The sequence below is a fragment of the Pelodiscus sinensis genome, chromosome 15 (assembly GCF_052426305.1).
Source record: "Pelodiscus sinensis isolate ZL-2025 chromosome 15, ASM5242630v1, whole genome shotgun sequence".
Lineage (NCBI taxonomy): Eukaryota > Metazoa > Chordata > Testudines > Trionychidae > Pelodiscus > Pelodiscus sinensis.
In genome coordinates, this window is record NC_143066.1 from 43,469,613 (window position 1) to 43,496,412 (window position 26,800).

The 26,800-nt window shown below is 46.7% G+C and overlaps 1 protein-coding gene and 1 long non-coding RNA gene across 3 annotated transcripts in view; one reads left to right on the plus strand and one right to left on the minus strand.

Annotated features, from left to right (window-relative positions):
• The window catches only part of GNPTG (N-acetylglucosamine-1-phosphate transferase subunit gamma), a 56,009-nt gene extending 37,285 nt beyond the window's left edge, over positions 1 to 18,724 (plus strand). The window contains exons 10-11 of one of the 2 annotated variants that reach the window (XM_075899992.2): positions 7,829 to 7,910; positions 16,607 to 18,724. In XM_075899992.2, coding sequence (XP_075756107.2) covers positions 7,829 to 7,910; positions 16,607 to 16,734 — 210 coding nt within the window. In that variant the 3' untranslated portion in view covers positions 16,735 to 18,724. Of the gene's footprint in view, positions 1 to 5,186; positions 7,398 to 7,828; positions 7,911 to 16,606 lie in introns of those variants that run through there. The other variant, XM_075899995.2, reaches the window with a different exon arrangement.
• Positions 294 to 24,935, minus strand: LOC142818653 (uncharacterized). The gene is made up of 4 exons (XR_016346910.1): positions 24,816 to 24,935; positions 24,307 to 24,392; positions 1,317 to 6,566; positions 294 to 429 (listed from the first exon to the last, which is right to left on the minus strand). It is a non-coding gene; the product is annotated as an uncharacterized LOC142818653 (long non-coding RNA).
• Positions 24,936 to 26,800: the final 1,865 nt, after the last annotated feature.

Here is a 26,800-nt window from a genome sequence, read left to right on the forward strand (position 1 = left end):
TACTTTATCCCAAAGGAGGGTAATGAAAATCATTTTTTCCACTCTCCACCGGGCTCTCTTGTGATACAAGCTGTGAATCAAAGAGAGACACAAGGTCAGCCCGCTGTTGTCCCTAAGAATAGGGAGGCTAAGAAAACTGACCTGCTAGGCCGGAAGGTCTACGTGTCCAGTGGTATCCAGTACCGCATTGCAAATCAACAGGTCCTCTTGTTGCGGTATACGTTTAACACCTGGGCCTCGATGGACAAATTCATAGACATACTTCCCAGAGAGTCCCATGCAGAATTCAGAGCTCTCCACAAGGAGGGGAGAACGGTTTCCAGGGTGGCTCTCTAGGTGGCTCTCAACGTGGCGGACGCTGCTGCCCGAGTAATGGCCTCCGGGGTGGTCTTACGCTGCAGTTACTGGCTACAGGGTTCTGCGGTTCCCCTAGAGTTCCAGAACACCATTCAAGACCTCCTTTTTGAAGGTTCCTCGCTCTTTTCTGAGCAAACTGATCAGAGGCTCCATGGCCAGAAAGACACCCGTGCTACCTTAAATTAATCATTGGGCATGTACACCCCGGCTACCCTGAGGTGCCCCTTCCCTATTAGGAATGTTCCTAGAGCACCTCTCCAGGGTCTGCATACCAACTTCTCCCGCCGTAGGAGTAGAAGTGGTAACAGCAGGAACAGGCGTCTCCCTCATCCGACCCCTGATCACAACCAGGGGCCTCCCAACAAACCCTCCAGTTGCCATCAGGGGTTTTGATGGGCTCTACAGGGGCAACCTTCCAGTCTCCCCATTTCTCTTCCGGGACCGTTTATCCCATTTTACCCGAGCCTGCCGGTCAGTCACTTCGGACCACTAGGTGCTCGAGATAGTGGAAAGGGGTTATGTAATCCCTTTCCACTCCCCTCTCTTCCCCCTTCCCAACTCCCTACCCCATCCCTTTTCAGGGACCCCTCTCATGAGCCTCTGTTTCAATAGGAGATCCAACATGTCCTTACGATAGGGGCAGTAGAATGCATTCCCCCTGAGTTTTGAGGGAGGGGGTTCTATTCCCGCTACTTTCTGGTCCTGAAAGCCAAAGGGGGCCTTCTTCCCATCCTGAACCTAAGAGCCCTCAACTCCTTCATCGCCAAAGCAAAGTTCATAATGGAAACATTGGTGTCCATAATCCTCTCACTAGCCCCTGGAGACTGGTACACTGCTCTCGACTTAAAAGTCACTTACTTTCACATTTCCATTGCCCCCCACCACCGCAAATTCCTCAGATTTATTGTGGGTCCACCCGACTTGTCACGGACGCTTTGGACACCAGCTGGGGAGCCTACCTGGAAGACCTTCACATACAAGGTATGTGGCCTGCGGACGAGATCTCCCTGCATATCAATAGCAGGGAGCTCTGGGCAGTCTGACTGGCTTGTGCAGTTTTTCTTCCGCACCTCAGAGGCAAGTCTGTCCTCATCCTATCGGACAACATGACAGCGGTGGCGTACATAAACAAGCAAGGCAGGGATCGTTCCCCTCGCCTATGCTTGGAGGCGATTCACCTGTGGGAACTTTGCATCGGGGCGGATATCCATCCGACGGCCTCATACCTCCCGGGCTCCCAAAACGTCCTGGCGGACAAACTGAGTAGGTCCTTTGCAGGATACGAATGGTCTTTGAGGTGGGATGTAGCCCAATCTATCTTCCATGTGTGGGTGGTCTCCTCATCTGGACCTCTTTGCTACAGGAAGTGCCACCAATTCTGCTCCCTGATGGGACAGGGACAGGGACAGGGCTCACTGGGAGAGGCTCTCCTTCTCCCCTGGCCACAGGACCTATTATATGCCTTCCCATCATTCTCACTAATCGACAAGGTCTTGCTTGGTGTGGGAGTTCAGTTAATCGCCCTAGCGTGGCCCAGGCACCACTGGTTCTCAACCGTCCTCAACCTGTCATGCGAGAGATGCATGACCCTCCCGCTGCACCCGGACCTGATTACTCAGGACTCAGGCAGGCTCCGCCACCCAGACCTGCACTCGCTGCATTTGACAGCGTGGAAGGTCCGTGGCTAACAGCCAAGGAACTTCAGTGCTCGGAATGGGTCCAGGAAGTCCTATTGGGTAGCAGGAAGCCCTCCACTAGGACCACGTACCTGGCTAAGTGGAAACGGTTCTGTATCTGGGCTGCCCAAAAGGGGGTGCACCCAAGGCAAGCTGCGATCCCCTTGATCCTGGATTACCTGTTAGATCTCAGGCTCCAGGACCTCTCTTCCTCCTCCATCAGGGTTCACTTGGCAGCCATTTTGGCCTTCCACCTGGGGGAAGGGGGAAAAACTCTGTTTGCTAACCCAATGGTCAATACGTTTCTGAAAGGGTTGGACAGGCTCTACTCATATGTCCGCCAGCCCATTCCCCAGTGGGACCTAAACCTGGTCCTTTCCAAACCCCCGTTTGAACGGTTAGCGACATGTTCCCTTCTTTACCTGTCATATAAGGTGTCTCTCCTGGTGCTTCTCACATCTGCCAGGCGGGTATCTGAACTCAGGGCGCTCACCTTGGATCCCCTCTACAAGGTGTTTTTTAAAGACAAGGTTAGGCTCCGCCTCCACCAGGCCTTTCTGCCTAAGGTGGTGTATTCCTTTCACACTTCCAAGGACATTTTCCTGCCAGTTTTTTACCTCAAGCCGCACATGTCTGGGAAAGAACAGGCTTTACACACTTTAAATGTGCGGTGTTAGCTTTTTACTTACGACAAAACCATTCAGGAAGTCATCGCAACTCTTTGTGGCCATCGCCGAATGGGCAAGGGGTCAACCCATGTCCTCTCAGTGGATCTCCTCCAGGATAACCGCTTGTATCAAGGAGTGCTATGCCCTAGCAGGGGTACCGGCCCCACCCACTAGAGCGCACTCCACAAGAGCTGTGGCAGCCTCCACCACGTGGCACAGGTTCCCAGCCTGGAAATCTGCAGAGCCGTGACATGGTCCTCTGTCCATACCTTCGCCAATCACTATGCACTAATGCATCAAGCCAGGGAAGACGCCGCCCTGGGCAGGGCGGTCCCCCACTCCTCTATAGCTTCAACATCCAACCTTCCTCCATAGGTTCTGCTTTGGAGTCACCTAATTGGAATGCACATGAGCAATCACTCAAAGAAGAAAGAATGGTTACTTACCTCGTAACTGTGATTCTTCAAGATGTGTTATTCAAGTCCATTCCAAATCCCCGCCTGCCGCCCTTTGTCCGGAATATTCCTCTAAGGAGGAACTGAGCCAGCAGGGGTATATATGGGCCAATATACCAGCGCCACTCCAGGGGGCTCCCCGCTGGCCCTAAAGGTACTGCTGAGGGAAAAACTTCCGACGATGCGTGCATACTGCGCCCACACACCTAATTGGAATAGACATGAGCAACACCTCTCGAAGAATCACAATTACGAGGTAAGTAACTGTTCTTTTTGACCATTGTTTGATAGGCCTCAGACCTCATACCAGCTTGTGCTACATGGACTTTTGTTTCAGGCCTTCATCTTACTACAGTTGGCTATTGGGAAGCAACTCTGAGACAGAGACTAACTCTGAAGCAACTTTTGGGAGAGAGTTAGACACATTCTAATCCCTGGGGCTCCTGCATGTGAACAAGTCTATGTTAATACTCACATGAAGGACAGAATTTACAGGAGCAATCCTGGACTCGGTACGGGCAAGGATCAGTCTTCTAGACTCCAGGTTTCAGTCCATAGTGAACGTCATTCAGATCCTCAGACGGTAGCCCACCACCATGGCAAGGGTATACTTCAGTATTCTAGCCCATATGGTATCCTACTCCTTCACATTCAGACATGCCTGGCTTGCCTCAGTCGCAATGGTGGATGGATCCTCATGTAGTTTGTGAAGGAGTATGGATGTTAAATATTGGTTAATTAAATAGTTGATTAACCTCATGAATTCTTATTGTTTACTCGACTATTCTGTAGGCCCCGGGGGTGGGGCTGGCAGCCACTGTGCTTTGGCCCCACTCCAAAGGATCTCCCTGCCCCTCCGAGCTGCTGCCTCTGTATCAGAAGCAGCTATGCGAGGTGCCAGGCGGGAGCTGGTCCGTGAGGGGAGCCAGTTTAAAAAACAGTTCTCCTTGCAGACCAGCTGCCTGTCCTGTGGCCAGGCTGAGCTTCCAGACTCTGCATGAGCTGGAACTGAGTTGGGCTGCCTGTCCCCCTGGCACCTAATACACTTTAAATGCAGAGCTGCAGTCGGGGTAGGTCCCGGACCTGGTGTGAGCCAGGACTGAGCTGGGCTGCTGGCCAGCCTGCTAAAAAATTACTGTTGGGGGGGAAAATGCGTATAGTCTATAGCATTAACCCATAAGCTTTTGCTTATTGGTTAATCCGTTACTTGACTACACTATTACATCCCTACAAAGGAGTTTCTTGCAACCTCTTGTTTCTCTCTCTGATGTAGTGACAATTGCTTTGGATCTGGGTTGGAGGGACAACTTCTGGGGCAACTTCAGACACAAATGGAAATCCAGCTCTACATTAACATGAAGGAGCTAAGGGCAGTGAGAGTAATCTTCCAAACCTGCTGCTCCCAAATGCAGAATCTGTGTGACAGTGTGGGCCGATAGAACCGCCACCATGTTTTATATAAACAAACATGGTGGAGCACAGTCATTGGCCCTCTGCCAGAAAGCCCTGCAGCTCTGGGACTTCTGTGTTAGCCCACTCCGCCCACTTGGAGACCTGTTATCTCCCAAGCCCCTAAAACGGCCTGGCAAAAAGCCACAGCAGGACCTTCCCCATCCCAAGTGGCCGTTCAGAGCAACTGTCATTCATTTAATTTTCCTAAAGCATGGGTTTTTTCAGATACAGCTGTTTGCCATCAGGAGCAAAAGGAAATGCCAGACCAGTGTTCGCTGTAAGTTGTGTGCTTGTGTAACTGCTCAGGAGAAATTTGAATGCCACCTAGCCGATTAGCACAGTGCCCAAAGCTAGGTTTTTGGTTTCTACTGGTGGGCACATACACACATGCTTCAATGCACATAAAAAAAATTCTGCACATGGATGTAAAAAATTAGAGGGAACATTGTGCCAGGATTTCTGTTCTTTCCAGAACCACAGACTGGGCTCTATTGCAGATGCAATCACGATTCCAAAGGGTAGTTGCTTAATGTATGCTTTTCCTCTGATGCCATTCATCCACAAATTCCTGCTAAAAGTCCACAGGAACTGGGAGAGAGTGATCTTGATGGACATCGAATGGCCATGTTAGCATTAGTACGCCATGCTGTTGGATCTGTCAGTGGATACCCCAAAAGCCAGCCCTACCAGAGTATTCAGACCTGATCTCCCAGGATCACAGCTGTCTACTGCACCTGGACCCCCAGTCCCTTCACCTCACAGCCTACAAGCAACTGCATGGTTAAATGTTTCAGAGCTGCAATGTTCCTGATCAATGAGAGATGTACTTATTGGTAGTAGAAAACTTTCCACCAGGACCACATACCTTGGAAAGTGAAAGAGGTTCTACTATTGGTGCACACAGCAATTGCTGCCTCAGCTCTGAAGCACCAATACCACTCATTCTGGAATACGTGCTCCATTTAAGGAGTCAGGGTCTGGCACCATTGTCCATCTTGTGGCCATCTCAATATTCTATCCTGGACAGTTGGGCCACTCAGTATTTAACAACCCCATGAGGGAATGTTTCCTTAAGGCTTAGATGGGCTGTACCCATATTAATGCACACCTATACCCTCCTGGGATCTAAGCTTAATCCTCACCAAACTTATGGGTGCATCCTTTGAGCCCTTGGCCACATGCTTCCTCCTATATCTCTCCTGGAAAGTGGCATTCGTGGGAGCCATTACATCTTTCAGAAGAGTTGGAAGCTCTAACATCTGAACCTCCCTATGTTGTCTTCCAAAAAGACAAGGTACAGCTCAGGCCATGTCTGGCTTTCCTGACCACAGTAGTATCATAGTTCCACTTGGGGCAGAATATTTTCCTACCATTTTTCTACCCAAACCCCCACACCTAGTGCATGTCAGCAGGGTGATACGCCCATCCTGGATGTTCAGATAGTGTTTGCATTCTACATTGAGTGCATGAAGCCACTCTGGACATCAGCCCAGCTCTTCGTGTCAGTAGCAGACTGGATAAAAGATCTTCCAGTCTCATCACAGCACCTCTCACCCTGGATATCACACTGCATCCATATCTGATATGAGCTAGCTAAGATCCTGGCATTTACAGCACAGTCAGCGAGAGCACAGACCTCATCAACCATGTTTCTGGCCCAAGCCCTAGTCCAGGAGATCTGGAAGAGTGGCAACCTGATCTTTAGTGCATATGTTCACCAGTCACTATGCCATCAGCCAACTGGCCAGAGATGATGCAGTGGCTGGTAGAACAATTCTCCAATCAGTAATTCCTTAACTCCGACCCCACCTCCAGAGTGGAACAGCATAGGAGTCACCCGATTGGAATTGACGTGAACAAGTACTCAAAGATGGGTACTCACCTTCTTGTAACTGTTGTTCTTACTGGGATGTGTTGTTTACATCTCTTTCCATCCTCCTTCCTCTCTGTCAGAGTAGCTGGAAAGAAGGAACCAAAGGGGGAGTCAGGTCTGCAGGGGCATATGTAGAGCACCATAAGGGTGCCACTTGGAGGCACCACAGCCAATCCGATGTAAGATGCTAAAGGAAAAGTTTTTGACGTTCGTGCATGCACACCTGATTGGAATGGACGTGAACAACATATCTTGAAGAATAGTAGTTACAAGAAGGTAACTGTCTTTTTTGTTTGTTTGTTTTTTGAATTGTGTTTGCAGTTTTGGCCTTCACGACATCCTCTAGCAAAGCTTTCCACAGGCTGGCTTTGTCTTGTGTGCAGAAATAATTCCTTTCATTTGTCCATCTCTTTGAAGCTTGTTCACAAGTTAAAAAGCCTGTTTAGGAGAATCTTAAACCATAAAAATGGCCACACTGAGTCAGACCAATGGTCCATCTAGCTCAGTAACCTGTCTTCAACCAATGTTCAATGTCAAATACATCAGAGGAAATGAACAGAGCAGGGCAATTATCAAGTGAGCAGATATTTTTAGAGAACTATCTACAGTGATTCTGTAATGTCTTTCTTGAGTGACAATAGCTAATTTATACCCCATTGTTTTATTGTATAGTTGATATGTTTCCCAGTGCACATTATTTTACATGTATTAACATGAAATTTTGTCTGCCATTTTGTTGCTCTGTCACCCAGTTTTGTGATATTCCTTTGTATCGCTTTGTCTGCTTTGGACTTAACTATCTTGTAATGTTGTATTTCCTGCAAATGTTGCCACCTCACTGTTTACCTCATTGTCCACATCATTTATGAATATGTTGAACAGAATTGTTCCCAATAAAGATTGCTGTGGGACACCACCTTTCACCTCTTTATCTTTCTTCTTATCCTATGACTGTTTCTTTTGCTTAAGAATCTTTGGTGAGAAATTTTGTCAGTCTTTCTGGAAGTGCAGGTACACTCTATCCACTGGATTATCCTTGCCCACATGTGTGTTGACCCTCTCAAAAAATTCTCATATAGTGGTGAGGCATGATTTCCCTTTACAAAATCTCTTGCCCAATAAATCATGTTCATCAGTATGTGAGATAATTCTGTTCTATGCTTCTGGAAACTTCTTAAAGAGTGGTGCCATATTAGCTATCCTCCAGTAATCTGGAACATCCTAAGGTTCCCAACGCTTCCCTAATAACTATGCTTGGACTTTTTATGCTTGATGCAAACTGAATTTTTAAATAGACATGTATATTTGGATAACACACTGTCCATTTTAAAAATACTTTTATTCTAGGAGTACAAGAAACTTTATAAAGAAATAAAAAGACTTAAAGACTTACTAACTCAACGTGGTATTGTGTATGAAAGCAACTCAGGTAAGTTCTTTGTAGAGTTCTGTTTTCTCATTCCTATCTATTTAGAATGTGAATTTCTCTTTTTAAATTACAGACAATGTTAACATTAGGATAAACAAATAATATTGCATTGTATGGGGTCAGTACCCACCATAAAGCATACTGCAGCTAATTTTTGACTGAACAGATCCTTGATTGTGAGAACTTTGTGTAAAAATATATGTAGATTGTTATCCGTGTCAACTATACATTGGAACTTTAGCTGCTACTTATACTTCTATTGTGGTATACTTTGGGCTTCAATCAGGGCTGGATTAAGGAAGGGGCTAGCCGGGCAGCTGCCCGGGACGCCAACCTATGGGGGGTGCCTGATGGCAGCTGTAAGGGGCGTCATGCAGCCGGGCGCATAGCACCCCTTAGAGCTGCCATCAGGCACCGCGCGCCCGGGGCCTATGTGGCACCCCTTAGAGCTGCAATGATGCGCCTTGCACCCGATTGCAGCTGTAAGGTGTGCAGCATGCCGGGGCCGCGCATGTGCTATGCGCCCAGGGGCGGAGCCGCACATGCATTGCATGCCCGCTGCCCAGGGCAAAGGAATGGCTCGAGCCAGCCCTGGCTTCAATCCCTACTTCTTAGCATAAGGATGAAAAATCTGTGCCCACAGTATTTAGGACTGAGGGAATGTCTTCACTATGCGCTAGATGGATGGGGCAGTGATCAATCCAGTGGAGTCAATTTGTCACGTCTAATATAGCTGCGATAAATTGACTGACATTGACTTTGGTACTTCACCAGAAAAAAAAGAGTGAGAGGAGTTGATAGGAGAGTTTTTCACCCATGGTGTGGACTCTGTGATAAGTAGATCTAAGCTATGTTGTTTGGAGTTACGCTACTAATGTGTAACTCCTATTGTGTCGCTTAGATCGACCTGTCTCCATAATATTGACCTGTCCTAATACAGTAGACTTCCGATAATCTGGCACCCTTGAGACCCAGGTGGTGCCGGATTATCAGAAATGCCGGACTATCAGGAGGTACTCTGGCAGGGGCGGGTCTCATCGGAGGGGAAGCAGGCGAGGGGGCGGGGATGTCCCAAACCCTCTCTCCTGCTGCAGGGAGGCAGATCCTGCGAGCGGTGGAAGAGGAGAGGCGGTGACAGGCGGGCAGCCGCATTCAGGACGTTCTGGTCAGTTACAGTCACTCCGGCTGGATCCACAGCCGACTCGCAGTTAATGTAATTTTCCTCTCTACTGCCGGGGGGGGGGGGGGCAGGGGAAGGTAGGGGTTGGGTCGGTGGGAGAGGGGGAGGGGGAGGAGGAGGGGGCGTGGGTGTGCCAAAGCAGCTGCATTCAGGACGTTCTGGTCAGTTACAGTCACTCCGGCTGGATTCACAGCCGACACGCAGTTAATGTAACTTTCCTCTCTGCTGCCGGGAGGAGGGGGGGCAGGGGAAGGTAGGGGTCGGTGGGGTGGGGGTGTGCGGATATATACCCTGCTGATATATATACAGTCTGTTAATTATTCACTTAAACACTAAAAAATGCAAATTTTAACAAACCCCTGAAACTTAAATCTGTAACTTTATTTTGCCATGCTGCACAATTACTCATCATCCGATGAAACCAGTGCTGCTTCATCCCTGTTATCATCCCCCTCTTCAATATCCTCCTCTGCTTCTATGGGAGTGTCAACAACAGTAGGCTCTGGTGGTGGTGGTGGTGAAGAAAAAGGCTGAACTGTCTTCTGTGCCCTTGCAAACATATCCCTGAGATCATCTTGCTTAGAGGACTGTGACTTCTTAGCATAAAAGTTATTCAGAATAATATGAAGGTTCATCACTTCAGCTGCATTATATTGGCTGCAAGACTCTGCAAATTCTACAAATTTGGAAATAAATTCAGTTGCCTCTCGCCAGATGTATTTTGCTCTCTCCATCACTTCCTCTTCTTCTTCTTCTTGAGGTTTTTGTGGATTCAAAACACTTTCAATGATCGTAGCATCACTCAAAATTTCTACAACTGGTTCATCTTTGTCCATGGCAAGCCATTGTTCAATGTCATTTTCTGAGAGCTTTGCAACAGCATTCTTCTCAGAGACATTTTCAATTATTTCTTGTATGTTACTAATGTGCTTTGGCCTAACATTAAATCCACAAAATTCCTCTTCATCAGAAGAATCATCACAAAACATGATGCTAGGCCAAAGTTTCCTCCAACATTTTCGAACAGTAACCTTCTTTACGTCTTTCCAAGCCAATGCAGCCACATATACAGCGTCCTTAAGGTTGAAATCAGATTGAAATTCAGAAACACTGCAGTCTGAGTTTACCAACTTTTGGACAAAAGTCCCCCTGTAGAAACACTTAAAGTTCTGTATCACACCTTGATCCATCGGTTGGATCAAAGACGTCACGTTTGGTGGCAAATATGTAGAAAAGATATTTCCACTTACAAGCTCTGAAGCGGGCAGATGTGCTCGACAGTTATGAGCAAAAGAACAGCTTTACTATCCTCCGGTAGACCCTCCTTTCTAAAATTCTCCTTAACTGCGAGCACAAAATGATTAAAAAACCAGTCCTTAAACATTTCTGACGTCATCCAAGCATTCCCCTGTGCCTCATAAATCACTGGCAAACTCGTAAGAGTTTTAAATGCCCTTGGTTTTTTGTACTTCCCTATGACAAGAAGCTTAAGTTTATGCGTGCCAGATGCATTTGCGCATACCAGAACTGTAATGCGGTCTTTGTTCATTTTGAAGCCATGAGCAGCCTTTTCACCACCGCCAACGAGAGTAGAGTTTGGCAAACAATGCCATAAGAGTCCAGTTTCATCAGCATTGTACATTTGACAAGGTGACAACCTGTGTTCCTCCACCAACTGCTCAAAAATAGCACTATACTCCTCAGCGGCTACATGATTGGCAGACTTTTGCTCACCACTGATATCTAATTTACGGATCCCGTGCCGATCCTTAAAATTACGCAGCCAACCTTCTGAAAACACACGATTTGTTAATCATTTGACTGTGAAACTGTTTTGCTTTTTCTATGAGCACTGGCCCAGTAATGGGCTTACCTTCAGAAAGCTTTGCACTAAACCACTTAAACAAAGCTACATCCAACTGTGCCATCTTAGGCATTTTCAGAGTTTGCCGTAGCTCAGTACGTTTAGTAGGTGCTTCACTTTCAGCAACAAATGCTCGCAATATATCCTTCTGTTTCTTTATGTCATAGATTGTTGAAGATCCAACGTTAAATTTACTCATGATAACGTTCCGATTTATGCCTCTTTCTAGCATGTTTATAATTTCTAATTTCTGGTTCAGTGTCAGGGTTATATGCTTCCTTTTTAAAGTTTTCTTACCACTACTACTAGCACCTTCATTCACTTTTGACTCCATCACTATGTACACTCTGATGGGCAAAAATATTCAAAAGTCAAAACAGCACTCTCCAGTGGGTCACAATGCTAATGGCAGACTGACTCAATGCCTTCCGGTTCACTGGGTTCAACTGCTGCCTCTGGTTTTTTGCGCAAGCTCACTCACTTGATCTTTTGATCCTGGACTATCGGGTCTACTGGTAAAAGCAGCAGGGACAGGGAGGGGAGATGATCTCTTGTGAGTTTCAGCAGCAGCCTGTCACCTGCAGATCTACCTGTTCCCCCCGCCCTCCCCCCGCAGTAGAGAGGAAAGTTACATTAACTGCGTGTCGGCTGTGGATCCAGCCAAAGTGACTGTAACTGACCAGAACGTCCTGAATGCGGCTGCTTTGGCACACCCTCGCCCCCTCCTCCTCCCCCCCCCCCTCCCGGCAGTAGAGAGGAAAGTTACATTAACTGTGTGTCGGCTGTGGATCCAGCCGGAGTGACTGTAACTGACCAGAACGTCCTGAATGCGGCTGCTTTGGCACACCCTCACCCCCTCCTCCTTCCCCCTCCCCCTCTCCCACCGACCCCTACCTTCCCCTCTCCCCCCCCCCCCCCCCCCGGCAGTAGGGAGGAAAATTACATTAACTGCGTGTCGGCTGTGGATCCAGCCGGAGTGACTGTAACTGACCAGAACGTCCTGAATGTGGCTGCTTTGGCACACCCTCGCCCCCTCCTCCTTCCCCCTCCCCCTCTCCCACCGACCCCTACCTTCCCCTCTCCCCCCCCCTCCCGGCAGTAGGGAGGAAAATTACATTAACTGCGTGTCGGCTGTGGATCCAGCCGGAGTGACTGTAACTGACCAGAACGTCCTGAATGCGGTTGCTTTGGCACACCCTCGCCCCCTCCTCCTCCCTCTCCCCCTCTCCCACCGACCCCTACCTTCCCCTGCCCCCCCCCTCCCGGCAGTAGAGAGGAAAGTTATATTGGTATTACAGAAACCTGGTGGGATGGGACGCATGATTGGAATGTTGGTATGGAAGGGTACGGCTTGCTCAGGAAGGACAGACAGGGAAAAAAGGGAGGAGGGGTTGCCTTGTATATTAAAAATGTACACACTTGGACTGAAGTGGAGATGAATGTAGGAGATAGCTGTGTAGAGAGTCTCTGGGTTAAGCTAAAAGGGGTAAAAAACGAGGGTGATATCATGCTAGGAGTCTACTACAGGCCACCTAGCCAGGTGGAAGAGGTGGATGAGGCCTTTTTTAAACAATTAACAAAACTATCCAAAGCCCAAGATTTGGTGGTGATGGGGGACTTCAACTATCCAGACATATGTTGGGAAACTAACACAGCGGGGCACAGGCTATCCAATAAGTTTCTGGACTGCATTGGAGACAACTTTCTGTTTCAGAAGGTTGAAAAAGCTACCAGAGGAGAAGCTGTTCTGGATTTGGTTTTAACAAATAGGGAGGAACTAGTTGAGAACTTGAAAGTGGAAGACAGTATAGGGGACAGTGATCACGAAATAATAGAGTTCATGATCTTAAGGAAAGGTAGAAGGGAGACCAGCACAATTGAGGTAATGGATTTCAGGAAGGCAGATTTTGATAAGCTCAGAGAACTTGTAGGTAAGGTCCCATGGGAAGCAAGACTGAAGGGAAAAACAACTGAGGAGAGTTGGAAGTATTTCAAAGGGACGTTGTTAAGGGCCCAAAAGCAAACAATTCTGCTGTGTAGGAAAGATAGAAAATATGGCAAAAGACCAGCTTGGCTTAACAAGGAGATCTTGCACAATCTCAAAATAAAAAAGGAGTCATATAAAAAATGGAAACTAGGACAAATAACAAAGGATGAATACAGGCAAGCAACACGGGAATGCAGGAGCAAGATTAGAAAGGCAAAGGCACAAAATGAGATCAAACTAGCTACAGGCATAAAGGGAAACAAGAAGACCTTTTATAAATACATTAGAAGCAAGAGGAAGACCAAGGACAGGGTAGGCCCACTGCTTAGTGAGGAGGGAGAAGCAGTAACAGGAAACTTGGAAATGGCGGAGATGCTCAATGACTTCTTTGTTTCGGTCTTCACCGAGAAGTCTGGAGGTGTGCCTAACGTAGTGAATACAAGCAGAGAGAGGGTAAGTTTAGAAGATAGGATACACAAAGAACAAGTTAAAAATCACTTAGGAAAGTTAGATGTCAGCAAGTCACCAGGTCCTGATGAAATGCATCCCAGGATACTCAAGGAGCTGATAGAGGAGGTATCTGAGCCTTTAGCTATGATCTTTGAAAAATCATGGCAGACAGGGGAGATTCCAGAAGACTGGAAAAGGGCAAATATTGTGCCCATCTATAAAAAGGGGAATAAGAACAACCCAGGAAACTATAGACCGGTCAGTTTAACGTCTGTCCCAGGGAAGATAATGGAGCAGGTAATTAAGGAAATCATATGCAAACACTTGGAAGGTAATAAAGTGATAGGGAATAGCCAGCATGGGTTTGTGAAGAACAAGTCATGCCAAACTAATCTGATAGCTTTCTTTGATAAGATAACGAGCCTTGTGGATAAGGGAGAAGCGGTGGATGTCATATACCTAGACTTTAGTAAGGCATTTGATACGGTCTCGCATGATATTCTTATTGATAAACTAGGCAAATATAACTTAGATAGGGCCACGATAAGGTGGGTGCATAATTGGCTGGATAACCGTAGTCAGAGAGTGGTTGTTAACGGTTCTAAATCCTGCTGGAAAGGGATAACAAGTGGAGTTCCTCAAGGGTCTGTTTTGGGACCCATACTGTTCAATATCTTCATCAATGATGTAGATATTGGGATAGAGAGTACGCTTATTAAGTTTGCAGATGATACCAAACTGGGTGGGGTTGCGACTTCTTTGGAGGATAGGGACATAATTCAGAATGACCTTAGCAAGTTAGAGAAATGGTCGGAGGTAAACAGGATGAGGTTTAATAGAGAGAAATGCAAAGTGCTCCACTTAGGAAGGAACAATCAGTTCCATACATACAAGATGGGAAGCGACTGTCTAGGAAGGAGCATGGCAGAAAGGGATCTAGGGGTCATAGTGGACCACAAGTTGAATATGAGTCAACAGTGTGATGCTGTTGCAAAAAAAGCAAATATGATTCTAGGTTGTATTAACAGGTGTGTTGTAAGCAAAACTCGTGAAGTCATTCTGCCGCTCTACTCTGCACTAGTTAGGCCTCAGCTGGAGTACTGTGTCCAGTTCTGGGCGCCACATTTCAAGAAAGATGTGGAGAAATTGGAAAGGGTACAGAGAAGAGCGACAAGAATGATTAAAGGTCTAGAGAACATGACCTATGAAGCCAGGCTTCATGAACTGGGCTTGTTTAGTTTGGAAAAAAGAAGATTAAGGGGGGACATGATAGCGGCTTTCAAATATCTAAAAGGGTGTCACAAGGAGGAAGGAGAAAATTTGTTCCTCTTGGTTTCTGAGGACAGGACAAGGAGTAATGGGCTTAAAGTGCAGCAGGGGAGGTTTAGATTGGACATTAGGAAAAAATTCCTAACTGTCAGGGTGGTCAAATATTGGAATAAATTGCCAAGGGAGGTGGTGGAATCTCCCTCTCTGGAGATATTTAAGAACAGGTTAGATAGACATCTGTCAGGGATGGTGTAGACGGAGCTTGATCCTGCCTTGAGGGCAGGGGGCTGGACTCGATGACCTCTCGAGGTCCCTTCCAGTCCTATGATTCTATGATTCTATGATTAACTGCGTGTCAGCTGTGGATCCAGCCGCAGTTAATCAATTACTCTAACAACTTGAAGCAGCTGCCAGAGCACTTCCGGGTTGCAGTTGGTGCCGGACCATCAGGCGTACCGGACCACTGGATACCAGACCACCGGAGTTTTACTGTATTTTCATCTAGTTTCTCCCAACTGCACACTAGTGATAACATCTGCTCCCATGAATATGTGAAATGTTCTCCTTTGGTATGTGTAAAGTCTCCATTCCACTCTTTGCTGTTCAGTTTCTCCCCTTCACTGGCCCTCATTGCAGATATGCACCACTTGTCTTATGTTATTTCTTCGTTAGAAGAAGAAAGCAAGGAGAGGATAGTTCTTGGCTGTGAAGAAACTGTCTGGATTTGCTCCAGGCAAATTCCGGCCTCATTCTATCTCCCAGCAACCAAATTTCCTCATTCTTGGTGTGTGTTACACACTTATGTAAAATTCCAGTCTCTTATTGATTCTCCAAGTCCCACATGATGTCCCCTTGGGCATTTAGCTTCTTAAGGTGTGCCTCTTTGTAGTTTGTGTTCAGAACTTGGCATCTTAGTGACATATTAGGCTGTAACCTAATAACTAGGTCCTACCAAATTCATAGCTATGGAAAATGTGTAACAGATGGTAAAATCTGGCCTTTTGTATGCTTTTATCCTATACTATGTAGATTTCATGGAGAAGACCAGCATATCTCAAATTGGGTCCTGATCCAAAAGGGAGTTGCAGGTGGGTCATGAGGTTGTTTTAGGGGGATCATAGTATTGGAACCCTTTTGCACTTATTTCAGAGATGTGTGTGGTTGGAAAGCAGTGACTGTTGGGCTGGCGCCCAGCGCAGAAGGCATCATCCTGCCACTAGCAGTGCAGAAGTAAGGGTGGCAATATCATACCATGTCTCCTTTACTTCTTTGCTGCTGGTGGTGTTAGCTCTGCCTTCACAGCAGCTGCCACTCTCTAGTTTCTCAGCTTTGAAGACAGCGCTGCCACCAGCAGCCGTGCAAAAGTAAGGGTACTGCAAGCCGCTGCGATAACCTGGCACGCACATGCACATGCCCCAATTCCTTTTTGGATCAGGATACCTACAACTTCAACACTGAAATTTTGCATTTAAAATACCTGAAAACATGAAATTTACAATTTTAAAAATCCTGTGATCCTGAAATTGACCAAAATTGACTGAATTTGGTAGGTTTGGCTACACTAATAATTAGAATTGAGTAAGTCATGTATTTGCATTTTGCAGTTCTTTGTACAAGAAACTTTCATTTTTATTATGTGTAATGAGTGACTTTTTCAGGGGAAAGATCTTGTATTGGTATGCAGATTATAGATTTTGCTAATTAATATCTATTTTAAACGATTACATATATTACACAAGTTGTTCACTGACTGGATAATTTTGTAACCATAAAGAGCAGAATTTTAATTATATATTCAAGAGCAAAAATCACCATTTGCATTGGATGACTTAATGTAACTCAACAGAATCCTATGACTTATTGTGAACTAAGTAAAACTATGTGAATTGTATCTTTAATTATGAAAAGTTAAGCTATAACGGACATTTTACCATTAAATATTTCAGCTGAAAATACAAGTACCGAACACCTCATTCATAAATTGGTGACTGCAAAGACCAGTGTCCTGAATAGCTCAAAGACTAATGAGCATCTACATGGAGAGACGGCTGGCATTTGGAATGACACCTTTTAAAGAAATTTGGGTGATAAATATCAAGTTCAAATAGTCTAAAATAGTGAGCAAACTGGATGTGTATAATAGTACTAAGATAATTTAACAACCTTTTGTGACTATATCTAATGTTCCATATTCTTCCCTAATGGGAAGAGAATGTTTGAGTTAATTCTGGTTCTCCCATTGCAGACAGCTATTGTAATTGAGCGTACAAGGTTAAGTTCTAAACGTTCTCTTTGTGGAAATTATTACTAATGATTGGTGTGCATGCTCTGCTTTTTAAGTCTCAGTTCTGGGCTATTTGCCTTAATCAACTATTGCATTAATTGGCATGATAGGCGATTAGTTGTAGAGCTACACCTGTATTTCTGCCTGATGTGAGAAGAATAGTTTTGTTCTCAAATTTGAACAGCTTAGTAAACTTTTTAACCCCTAGAGCAGTGGCTGCTTATTTGGCTTTGAGGGAAGAAGTAGTTCACACTGTACTTCCTAATCCTATAATTCCTATAGCAGCACTGATGAGGTTAGAAGAATGGAATGATGAGGATGAACCTGTGAAGGAAAACATAAAATCTGCCTTCAGGTCTTTCAAGTAAATGATACGTAGCATACTCCTGTTTATCCAGAACCTGATTATCCAGACCTCTACATTATATAAATCCCTCCCTTGTCTCTCAGCATGAAATATATGTCTACTACAGCATGCATCATATTCTGTAGGATAAGAGAGGGATTCAAATAATGTGGAGGTTTGGGTAACAGATGAGACATTCCTAGCCAGGATTGCAAAGAGGATGATCTGTTGCTGTGGAGAAGATCAACTTGCTCCGAATGGGTCCCTCTACATCACTGATGTCATAAGAGTAAATGAGGCTAACACAGCAGAATGGCAGAGGGCCACAGGGCTAGTGATAGCATATCCTTGAAGGCACAAGGTGTAGTGGGAAGGCTCTGATTCTGGTGAGGCAGAGCAGAGGTCTTGGCAACCTTCCTTGCATCTGCAGGGAATTGGGTATCACTTGTTCTAAGGCTGCAGAGGCAGCCCTCTGCAACTCTGCTGTTACAGAGGCAAGTGAATGAGGCAGAGATGAGAATGACAGGCTCCTGATGTGGAGCTCCCCCTCCGCCGTTGTTTGATGGTTTCTTGATTTGAACCAAATCTGTGTCCCTCAAGCTATTCAGGTAATTAGGAGAGCAGTTTTGAAAAAAAGATAGAAGGAAATGACCATATAAAGACTGGAGAAATTACTCCACTTTCAAGCTGTAAGGTGCAAATATTTTTTCTTTTAACATCTATTTCCTCCCTACCAGCTAATATTCACCTCTCACCAGTCTCTAACAATAACAGATTCTTGTCTAAGACAAACCATCACACTGTTTACTAAAAGTTGGGACTAGCAGAGTGATCATGTGAAAGTAGGATGCTCGCCTCTTAACCTTCTGTTTTGCCTCAGATGGCCATGGTGCTCTCGTGTAAGTTATTTTCTATCACAGCTTCGGTGTTGGCTCATTTCTTTGGTTCTGCTCCTCTCATCCACTTCTGACTTGTCACTCTAGGCATCCAAGGCTTGTTCCTGATCCTTCTAGTCGGGTATTGGCGGACTATCAAACACTATTGTGTGCAGTTTGTATTTACTACTCAAAACTTGCATTGTAATAGATTTTAAATCAAGGAAATCTTAGTGATCTGTTCATCATACCATGTGCATAATGATGTCAGAATGAATGCAAATAATTCACTACTTTTCAGACAAGATCTTGCAAACTGAAGGGGAGTTTTTGCAATATGAACTTTAAAATATCTTTACCACTTGAAAGAGTAAACCTTAGGAAAAAATATTTCTTCGCTCTGTGGTGTGTGTTATCTGCAACTGTGGTTGTCCCACACTACGATTGTATGCATTTACAGATGCTTACTCCTTGGTGGTATTATGGCTGAAAGATGAAAATGGAAAATATTTTACCAAAGACAAATTGTTCTAAGAATAAAACTCTATTATGTATATTATGATAAAGAATAAATGTATGGGCTTTTCTTACAAAGTTGTAGAGAGTTATACTAGCAAGTTGTCTAGCAGCAAGAACATCATTCATGGACATCAAACCCTGGAGCAGTGGCCACTTATTTGCCTTTGTGGGAAGGAGTAGTTCACAGTGTACTTCCTAATCCTGCAGCAGCACTGATGAGGCTAAAAGGATGGAGTGATGTGGAACCTTTAGCTAGAGATGAACCTATGAGGAAAAAGTAAAATCTGCCTTCTAGTCTTTCAAGTAAATGATATGTAGCATACTCCCATTTATCCAGAACCAGATTATCCATACCTCTGCATTATATAAATCCCTTCCTTGCTTCCCAGCATGAAATATGTGCCCTCTGCTGCATGTATCATATGCTGTAGAATAAGGGAGGGATTCAGATAATGTGGAGGTTTGGGTAACAGATGAGACATTCCTAGCCAGGATAGCAGAGAGGATGAGTCTCTGGCTGTGGAGAAGATCACCCTAATGCTGAATGGGTCCTTTGCAGCACTGCTGTCACAGGAGTGCAGGGGCTAAGATAGCAGAATGGCAGAGGGTTCCCTATGCTTTCACAGGGCTGGTATCACCAGATCTCTGAAGGCACATGGTATGGTGGGAAGGCTCTGGTCCTAGTGAGGCAGACCAGAGATCTTGACAAACCTCCTTGCACCTGCAAGTTCCTCTTCTGGAGTCGGTAACCCTATCAAAAAATCCAACTGTGGGATGAAACCTGTCATTAATCTTAGCTACATTGTCCCTAGGAATCTTTCTGATATCAACTAGAAAGAAGCTTATCTATACAGCCCCATCAGTAATACCTGAGAGTAGAACAAAGAACTTGTACTTCTAATACAGAACTTTATTTTTTAAGAACATAAGAATAGCCATTCTTAAACCAACAGTCCATCTAGCCTAGTATCCTGTCATTTGATAGTGGCCAATGCCAGGTGCTTCAGAGAATGAAGAAACTAGGCAGGCATGAAATAATCCACCCCATTGTTCACTCACAACTTCTGGCAGTCAGAGTCTAGGGCAGGGGAGGCCAACCCGCAGCTTGCGAGCTGCATGCAGCTCGCAGCTCTGCAAGCAGCGGCGTGTTTCTGTCTGACAGCTGGAGTTGCAGTGTCCTGTGCAGATTTCAAAATGGCTGCCTTAAAAGGGCAATGCCTGCTCTGCTCTTTTTGATCCACCAAATAGCGGCAGCTGGGGCTTCCCCCCCTCCCCCTGACAACTTTTTTCCCCTCCGCTCTTTGGGCTGTATCCACCACTATTTTGGCTCTTTGCCTATAACAGGTTGGCCACCCTTGGTCTAGGGATACCCAGAGCAGGGGGGTTTACACCCCGATCATCTTGGCTAATAGTGATTGATAGACCCATCTTCCATGAACTTTGTTTCTTCTTTTTGGAACCCCATTCTAGTTTTGGTTTCATAATATCCACTGGCAATGAGTTCCACAGGCTGGGTGTGTTGTGTGAAGTACTTCCTTTTCTTCTTTTAAAATCTGCTGCCTATTAATGTCATTAGGTGCTCCCTTGTTTTTGTGTTGTAAAGAAGTAAATAACCCTTCCTTATTTACTTTTTCCGCAGCAGACATGACTTCACAGACATCTATCATATTCCCTCTTAGTCATATGTTTTTCAAGCTGAAAAGTCAGTCTTTTTATTTCTCATTATAATTGCAAGTACTTTGGAGGATAGGATTAAAATTCAAATGATCTGGACAAACTCTAAAAACGGTCTGTAGTACAGTGGTCCCCAACCTTTTGGGGCTGCCAGGCACCCAGGGGCGGGGCAGCTCACGGGCTGGGCGCCCAGGGGCAAGGCTGCGCACGTGCCCAGGGGCAGAAGCACCCATACGCCACGCGCCCAGTGCCGGTGCCACCCATGCGCCGCACTCCCGGGACTGGCGCTGCTCCTGAGCTGTGCGCCCAGGAGCGGGGCTGCCCATACGCTGCATGCCCAGGGGCAGGGCCGCCACCGCCCATGTGCTGCGTGCCCGGGGCCTGTGCCGCGCACCTAGGAGCCGGCAGCGCCCATATGCTGCATGCCCGGGGCTGGTGCCGCTCCTATGCCACGCGCCCAGGGTGGGGACGCCCATACGCCGCACGCCCGGGGCCAGGACAGCCCATGTGCTGCACACCCGGGGGCAGGGCCGCCCATGTGCTGCGCACCCAGGGCCGGTGCTGCCTCTGGGCCGTGCACCCAGGCTGGCGCTGCCCATATGCCGCGTGCCCATATGCCGCACATCGGGGGCCGACACAGCCCTTGCACCGTGCACCCAGGGATGGGGCCACGTAAATGCTCATGTGGTGCATGCCCGGGGCCAGCACCATCCATGCGCAGTGCGCCCAGGGGCAGCCCCAATAACTCTGTGGGTGCATAGAAATGGCCCGGTGGGCGCCATGGCGCCCGCGGGCACCTTGTTGGGGACCACTGCTATAGTAAATAGGATGAAATTAAAGGAGGACAAAATAAGAGAACTTTTCATAGGAAGGAATAATCAGTTGCTCATATACAAAATAGGAAAATTGTGTGTAGGAAGTACTGTGTAAAGGGATCTGGGGGTTATAGTGGACCACAAGCTAAATATGAGTCAGTGTTTAGACCTCACACTGATTAGACCTCAAATGACTGAGTGCTACAGTTCAGGAAAGATGTGGACAAATTGGAGAAGGTACAGAGCAGAGCAACAAAAATTATTAAAGGTCTACAAAACATGAGCATGAGGGAAGACTGAAAGAATTGTGTTTGTTTAGTCTGGAAAAGAGAAGACTGAGAGGGGACCTTGTAAAAGGTCAGAAGGAGGAGGAAGAAAAATTATTCTCCTTAACCTCTGAGGATAGGACAAAAAACAATGGGTTTAAACTGAAGCAAGGGAGGTTTAGCTTGGACATTAGGAAAAACCTTCTGTCCAGGTGGTTAAGCACCGGAATAAATTGCCTAAGGCAGTTGTGGGATCTCCATCATTAGAGATTTTTAAGAGCAGGTTAGACAAACACCTGTCAAGAGCAGTCTCGATCAGGGCTACTCAACATATGGCCCTTGGGTTGCATGTGGCCTACAGCCCGCTTGTTTACAGCCCATGGTGCGGTTTGGGTTTATGTGGGGCTCAACACACAGCCCACAGGTGAGATCCTTTGAACATGGCCTCCACTGGGAACACAGTCCACAATGCTGAGCCAATATAATGGACTTCTGTTGATATGCGTTTTAGTAAAATTCCTGGACTGTCATTGCTCATTAAAAGTGTTGTCATATGGGTGGAAGTCGGGTAAATATTGCATTTTATTAATATCAGCAGAACTGACTTACACGGGGCCTGCGTGTTGTGTTGTGTAGTCTTTCCTTAATCTTTGTATTCATGTCCATCAGTGTGAAATAAGCTATTTTAAAACATGGCAGCAGAGAGAAAAGGTAGAGGTTTATAAGATATTTATTAATAACCTGGGTGATATTTATTAATAATGTATTAGTAATTACTGTTCTTATTCTTATTAGGAATTTATGCCATTAAAAAAACACTTTTTGTGGGGGAGGGTGGTGAGGCCCGTTTTTGTCTGGCAAGTAGGGTTTTCCATAATTTGTCGACGTGTGTGTGCGCGTGTGTAACCACTCTTAAGTTGCGGCCCTCAGCATGTGCTGTGAGTATCACTGTGGCCCCTGGGGCTTCCAAAGTTGAGTAGTCCTGGTCTTAGATAGTGCTTGATCCTATCTTGAGTGCAGGGGACTGGACTTCATGACCTCTCAAAGTTGCTTCCAGTTTATGATTCCATCTGGAACTGCCCAGTATCAGAAAACAGGCTACTAGGCTAGGTGAACCTTTGGTTTGACCTACTATGGCTTTTCTTATGTTCTCTGATGGAAAAGCACATTTTATTATAAAAGCAGAGGACTCCCTAAAAACATACAACCAGCCATGGTGCTAATCTTAAACCATGTTCCAAGACACATACTCCCAGGTCCATAAACCTGGGTAAAAAGATGAGCTTCTCAGCATACCTTGAATGTAAATGAACTTGTTTTAAACCTGATGGAAGGAAGCAAAATGAAAAGGAAAAGCATGTTATTAGATACAGGCTTTCATGTTAGGATTTAATTGAGATGTTAAAATACGGTTAATTAGGTAAGCATTAAAAAAATCTTAGTGATTACACGCTGCAGGCTCTGCGATATAAAGCTTACTGCACAGCCTGCAGCACAGGGTATAAGCCATCTCCCCGGGGAGTTGGTGAGCTCTGGAAGCCAGCATTTAAACTGGCTCCTAGCACTCCTGGAGAGTCAGCTGCCACCCCATGCTGCTGCCTCTGTATCTGAGGCACTGTGAAACCATCTACTTACTAGCCCCACTTTGGTTTGTATTGAACATGCAGGTGAAATCAAATGTGGCAAAACTGGACCAGTGATGCTGTCCATTGAGCTTTTCATCAAGCTCTTACTGGATAGAGTGCTAAGGAAAAGCATAAGGAAACTTCATGATGGATTATGCAGGGCAGGGATTGTTAAATTGTGTTTAATCAGCTAATCGAGTAGTCGATGGAATTTCCATCATGGTGCCCAGTTCCAGATACAGTGGCCTTGCTTTTTAAATATATGTCTTAATACATTTAAAAGGCAGAGGCGCAGCAGGGAAGACTGGGTGCAAGCCAGAAATCAGCTGATTCTTAGCTCATGAGTGGTCCTCTTGCTACACTACGCTGCTGCCCCACAGAGATCATGCTGGGGGGAATCAGATTTCAAGCTGGCTCCTGCTCTCCCCCACTTGCTGCCTCTCTCTAATAGAGGCAGCAGAGGGGGGAAAGCAACTAGTTGAGTCACTAGTCAAATACCTGATGAACATATGCTTAGCGGGTGATTGACTAGTTACTTACATCCCTAATGCAGAGGCTTTGGTCCCTTTGGAAAAGCATATCTCCCCTGCCTTTATGCTCAACTGTAGCGAGACCAAAGAAATAACTTAAAAAAGCAGCTAGTGTAGTAGCATCTTAAAGACTAACAAAACATGTAGATGGTATCATGAGCTTTTGTGGGCATAACCCACGTCTTCAGATGACTGGAGTATTAAAAGTCCAGATCTAAGAATAAATAGGGGAGGGAGGAAAAGAAGGAGAAACAAGACAATGAATAGATTGTTCAAGTAGAAGGTTGCATCAGTGATAAATCTACCAGTAACCCTTCTGCAATGTGCAGATACATAAAACCACCTCAGTTGAAAATGACTCACATCTAGCTAGAGACATAAAAGGTGACAAGAAAATATTTTACAAATATATAAGCAGCAAGAGGAAGACTAGCGAGATGGTAGTCCCATTATTCAATTAAGAGAGAAAAATAGTAACAGAAAATGAGGAAATGGCAGAGGCGCCTAACTACTTGTTTCGGTCTTCACCAAGGTTGGTGGTGATTGAATGCCTACAATAGGGAATGCTAGAAAAAAGGAGATAGGAAAAGAGGGAGTTAAAAATTACTTGGAAGAGTCAGATGTCTCCAAGTCCCCAGGCCCTGATTAAATGCATCCTAGAATACTCCAGGAACTGATTGAAGAGTTGGGATGTGAACATTTAACCACTTACCTGGTGCTTCAGCCCTGCTGGGTCTGCCTGTAGGGTTGCTGATTCTCAGCCTGTTTGGAGCTGGTAGCCCCACATGGGGCCCAGAGCTAGAGAACACCAAATGAAATTAATGGGGAGCAGGTTTAAAACTAATAAAAGAAAGTTCTTCTTCACACAGCGTGTAGTCAACCTGTGGAACTCCTTGCCAGAGGAGACTGTGAAGGCTGGGACTATAATAGAGTTTAAAGAGAAGCTAGATAATTTAATGGAGGTTAGGCCCATAAAAGGCTGTTAGCCAGGGGATAGAAATGGTGTCCCTGGCCTCTGTTTGTCAGAGGCTGGAGAGGGATGGCAGGAGACAAATCGCTTGATCATTGTCCTCAGTCCTCCCTCTCTGGGGCACCTGGTGCTGCCACTGTCGGCAGACAGGATACTGGGCTAGATGGACCTTTGGTCTGACCCAGTGCGGCCGTTCTTATGTTCCTGTGTCCCCTCCTGCGTCCCCCTTCCCGGACCCCAAGCGCCACTACCTCAAGGGCGAGAGCAGCCCTTGGCCCCCCTGGAGGGTGCTCGGCGGGCCGGGGGCGGGCTCGAGGCTTGTGCGGTGGGGTAAGAGCACGTGACGAAACCCCTCCCGCCCTCACCCCGCAGAGAGGCCTGCTGGGAAGGGGGCTCCCTGGTCCTGGCCGGTCGGACCCTGCAGGTGGCGCTCACAAGCTCGGACCTTCCCATTGACGCCGACAAGCGAGGGCAGCGAGCGAGTGCGCATGCTCAATAGCCGCAGAGGCAGCTAACTGGCTCTGCACTGGAAGGAATCACGGCGCAGGGAGGCTGGGGTGTCACGTGTCGTGTCTCTGGGCAGCCGCACTACTGTTGTCTGCACCGGAAGTACGAGGGAGCGCGCCGGACGTGACGGGCGCTGCAGCAGGATGAGTCGCGCGGTGGCGTGGGGCTGGCGGTGAGGGGCGGCGCGTGCTCGCTGGGGGTGGGGGGTCGGGCCCGTGACTCGCTTCATGTCGCGTCTCTTCTCCCCGCGCAGGCCGCGCCCTTGGTCCGTGCGACGCCTCAGCCGGCAGCCGCGGCCCGAAGACGCAGCGGAGCCGGAGAGCCCCGGGCCCATCCGCTTCTCCACCAGCAAGGCCAGTCCGCGGGTCTGGCCTGTGGAACGCTCCCTGGGCAGTAACTTTCGGCGGCCCTGGGCGAGGGTCCTGCCGGTCAGCCTGCTGGGGATGGGGCTGGTGCTCTGGTGCTTCTTTAGGGAGGAGACGGAAGTTGACAAGCAGCTGGGGACCCTTTTTCGCGAGCACGTACCAGAACTGTTAGCGGAGAGCTCCAAAAGCGAGATGCTTCCACCAGCTGAACATGAGAATTCTTAACTTGGAGAGGGGAGCTGGCCCTATTCCAGCTGGGCTGATGCGCATTGGCCTCCCTGGAAACTTCTTTTTCGCTACCCGGCACTATCTTTGTTCTGCAAGCCTGTTTCCTTGACTTCACTGGTAAAATTCTTGCTAACCCTCCTATAGCTCTTGGCAACAGAGTTATTCAAGCAGACTTTTAACTTGTGCTTAGGTACAGTCAGAAGGCTGAATAGGTGAACAGTGGGATATTGATGCTGTTCTGTGATCTGGTTAGACCTGGATCTCTGTTTTGGACAATCTGTCCCCCCATCATCCGACTTCTAAGATTCTGAGTGTATTACAGTATAAAAAATAGAAGGCCACACAAACATTGTGCCAAAGGTGACAATAACTCTTGGATAATGAATTACTTTGTAAAGCATGGTTAAGATTGCTACATATAAGCATATGAATTATTGCTGTCAAGCTGAATGTTAACTTTGTATTCTGTACTTTATTATTTGTATTAGGCAGCGGTGGGCAAAAGCCTCTTAGTGGGCAGGATCTGACCTGCCTAGGGCTTTGATTTGGCCCACGTGGCAATTCCAGGTCCTGCCCCCAGCATGTTGTCTGGGAGCTGAAGCTACATGAGCCCTTTTAACTGTTTCTATTTAAAGGGCTCGCACCTTCCTTTGCCTGTTGGGCAACGTGTTACCTGGCAGCTGGGGGAAGGTGCATGCTCTTTAAACAGAAGCAGTTGAAAGGGTTCACGCATCTTGGCTCCCTGGCAACGCACTAACAGTGCCAGAGCTGTGAGCCCTTTAAGTAGAAGGTGTTAAAAGGGTTCGCAGATCCTAGCCCCATGCTAGTCAATTACCACGGATATACGAGCCCTTTCAACTGCTTTTAGTCAAAGGACTCGTGCCTTTCCCATGACTGTCAGGCAACAGGGAAAGGTGCGAGCCCTTTAAATAGAAGCAGTTGAAAGTGCGTTGCTGGGGACGCTAGAGCCCTAACAGCAAGCCCTTTAAACAGCAGGAATTGAAAGGGCTCACAGCTCCCATATCCCACTAATGTGATGCTGGGGAGGCGCAAGCCCTTTCAACTCCTGCTATTTAAATGCCTGCCCCTTGTGCGGCGGCCCACAACCTCTTAAGAAATTTTTGAAGTGGCCCTTG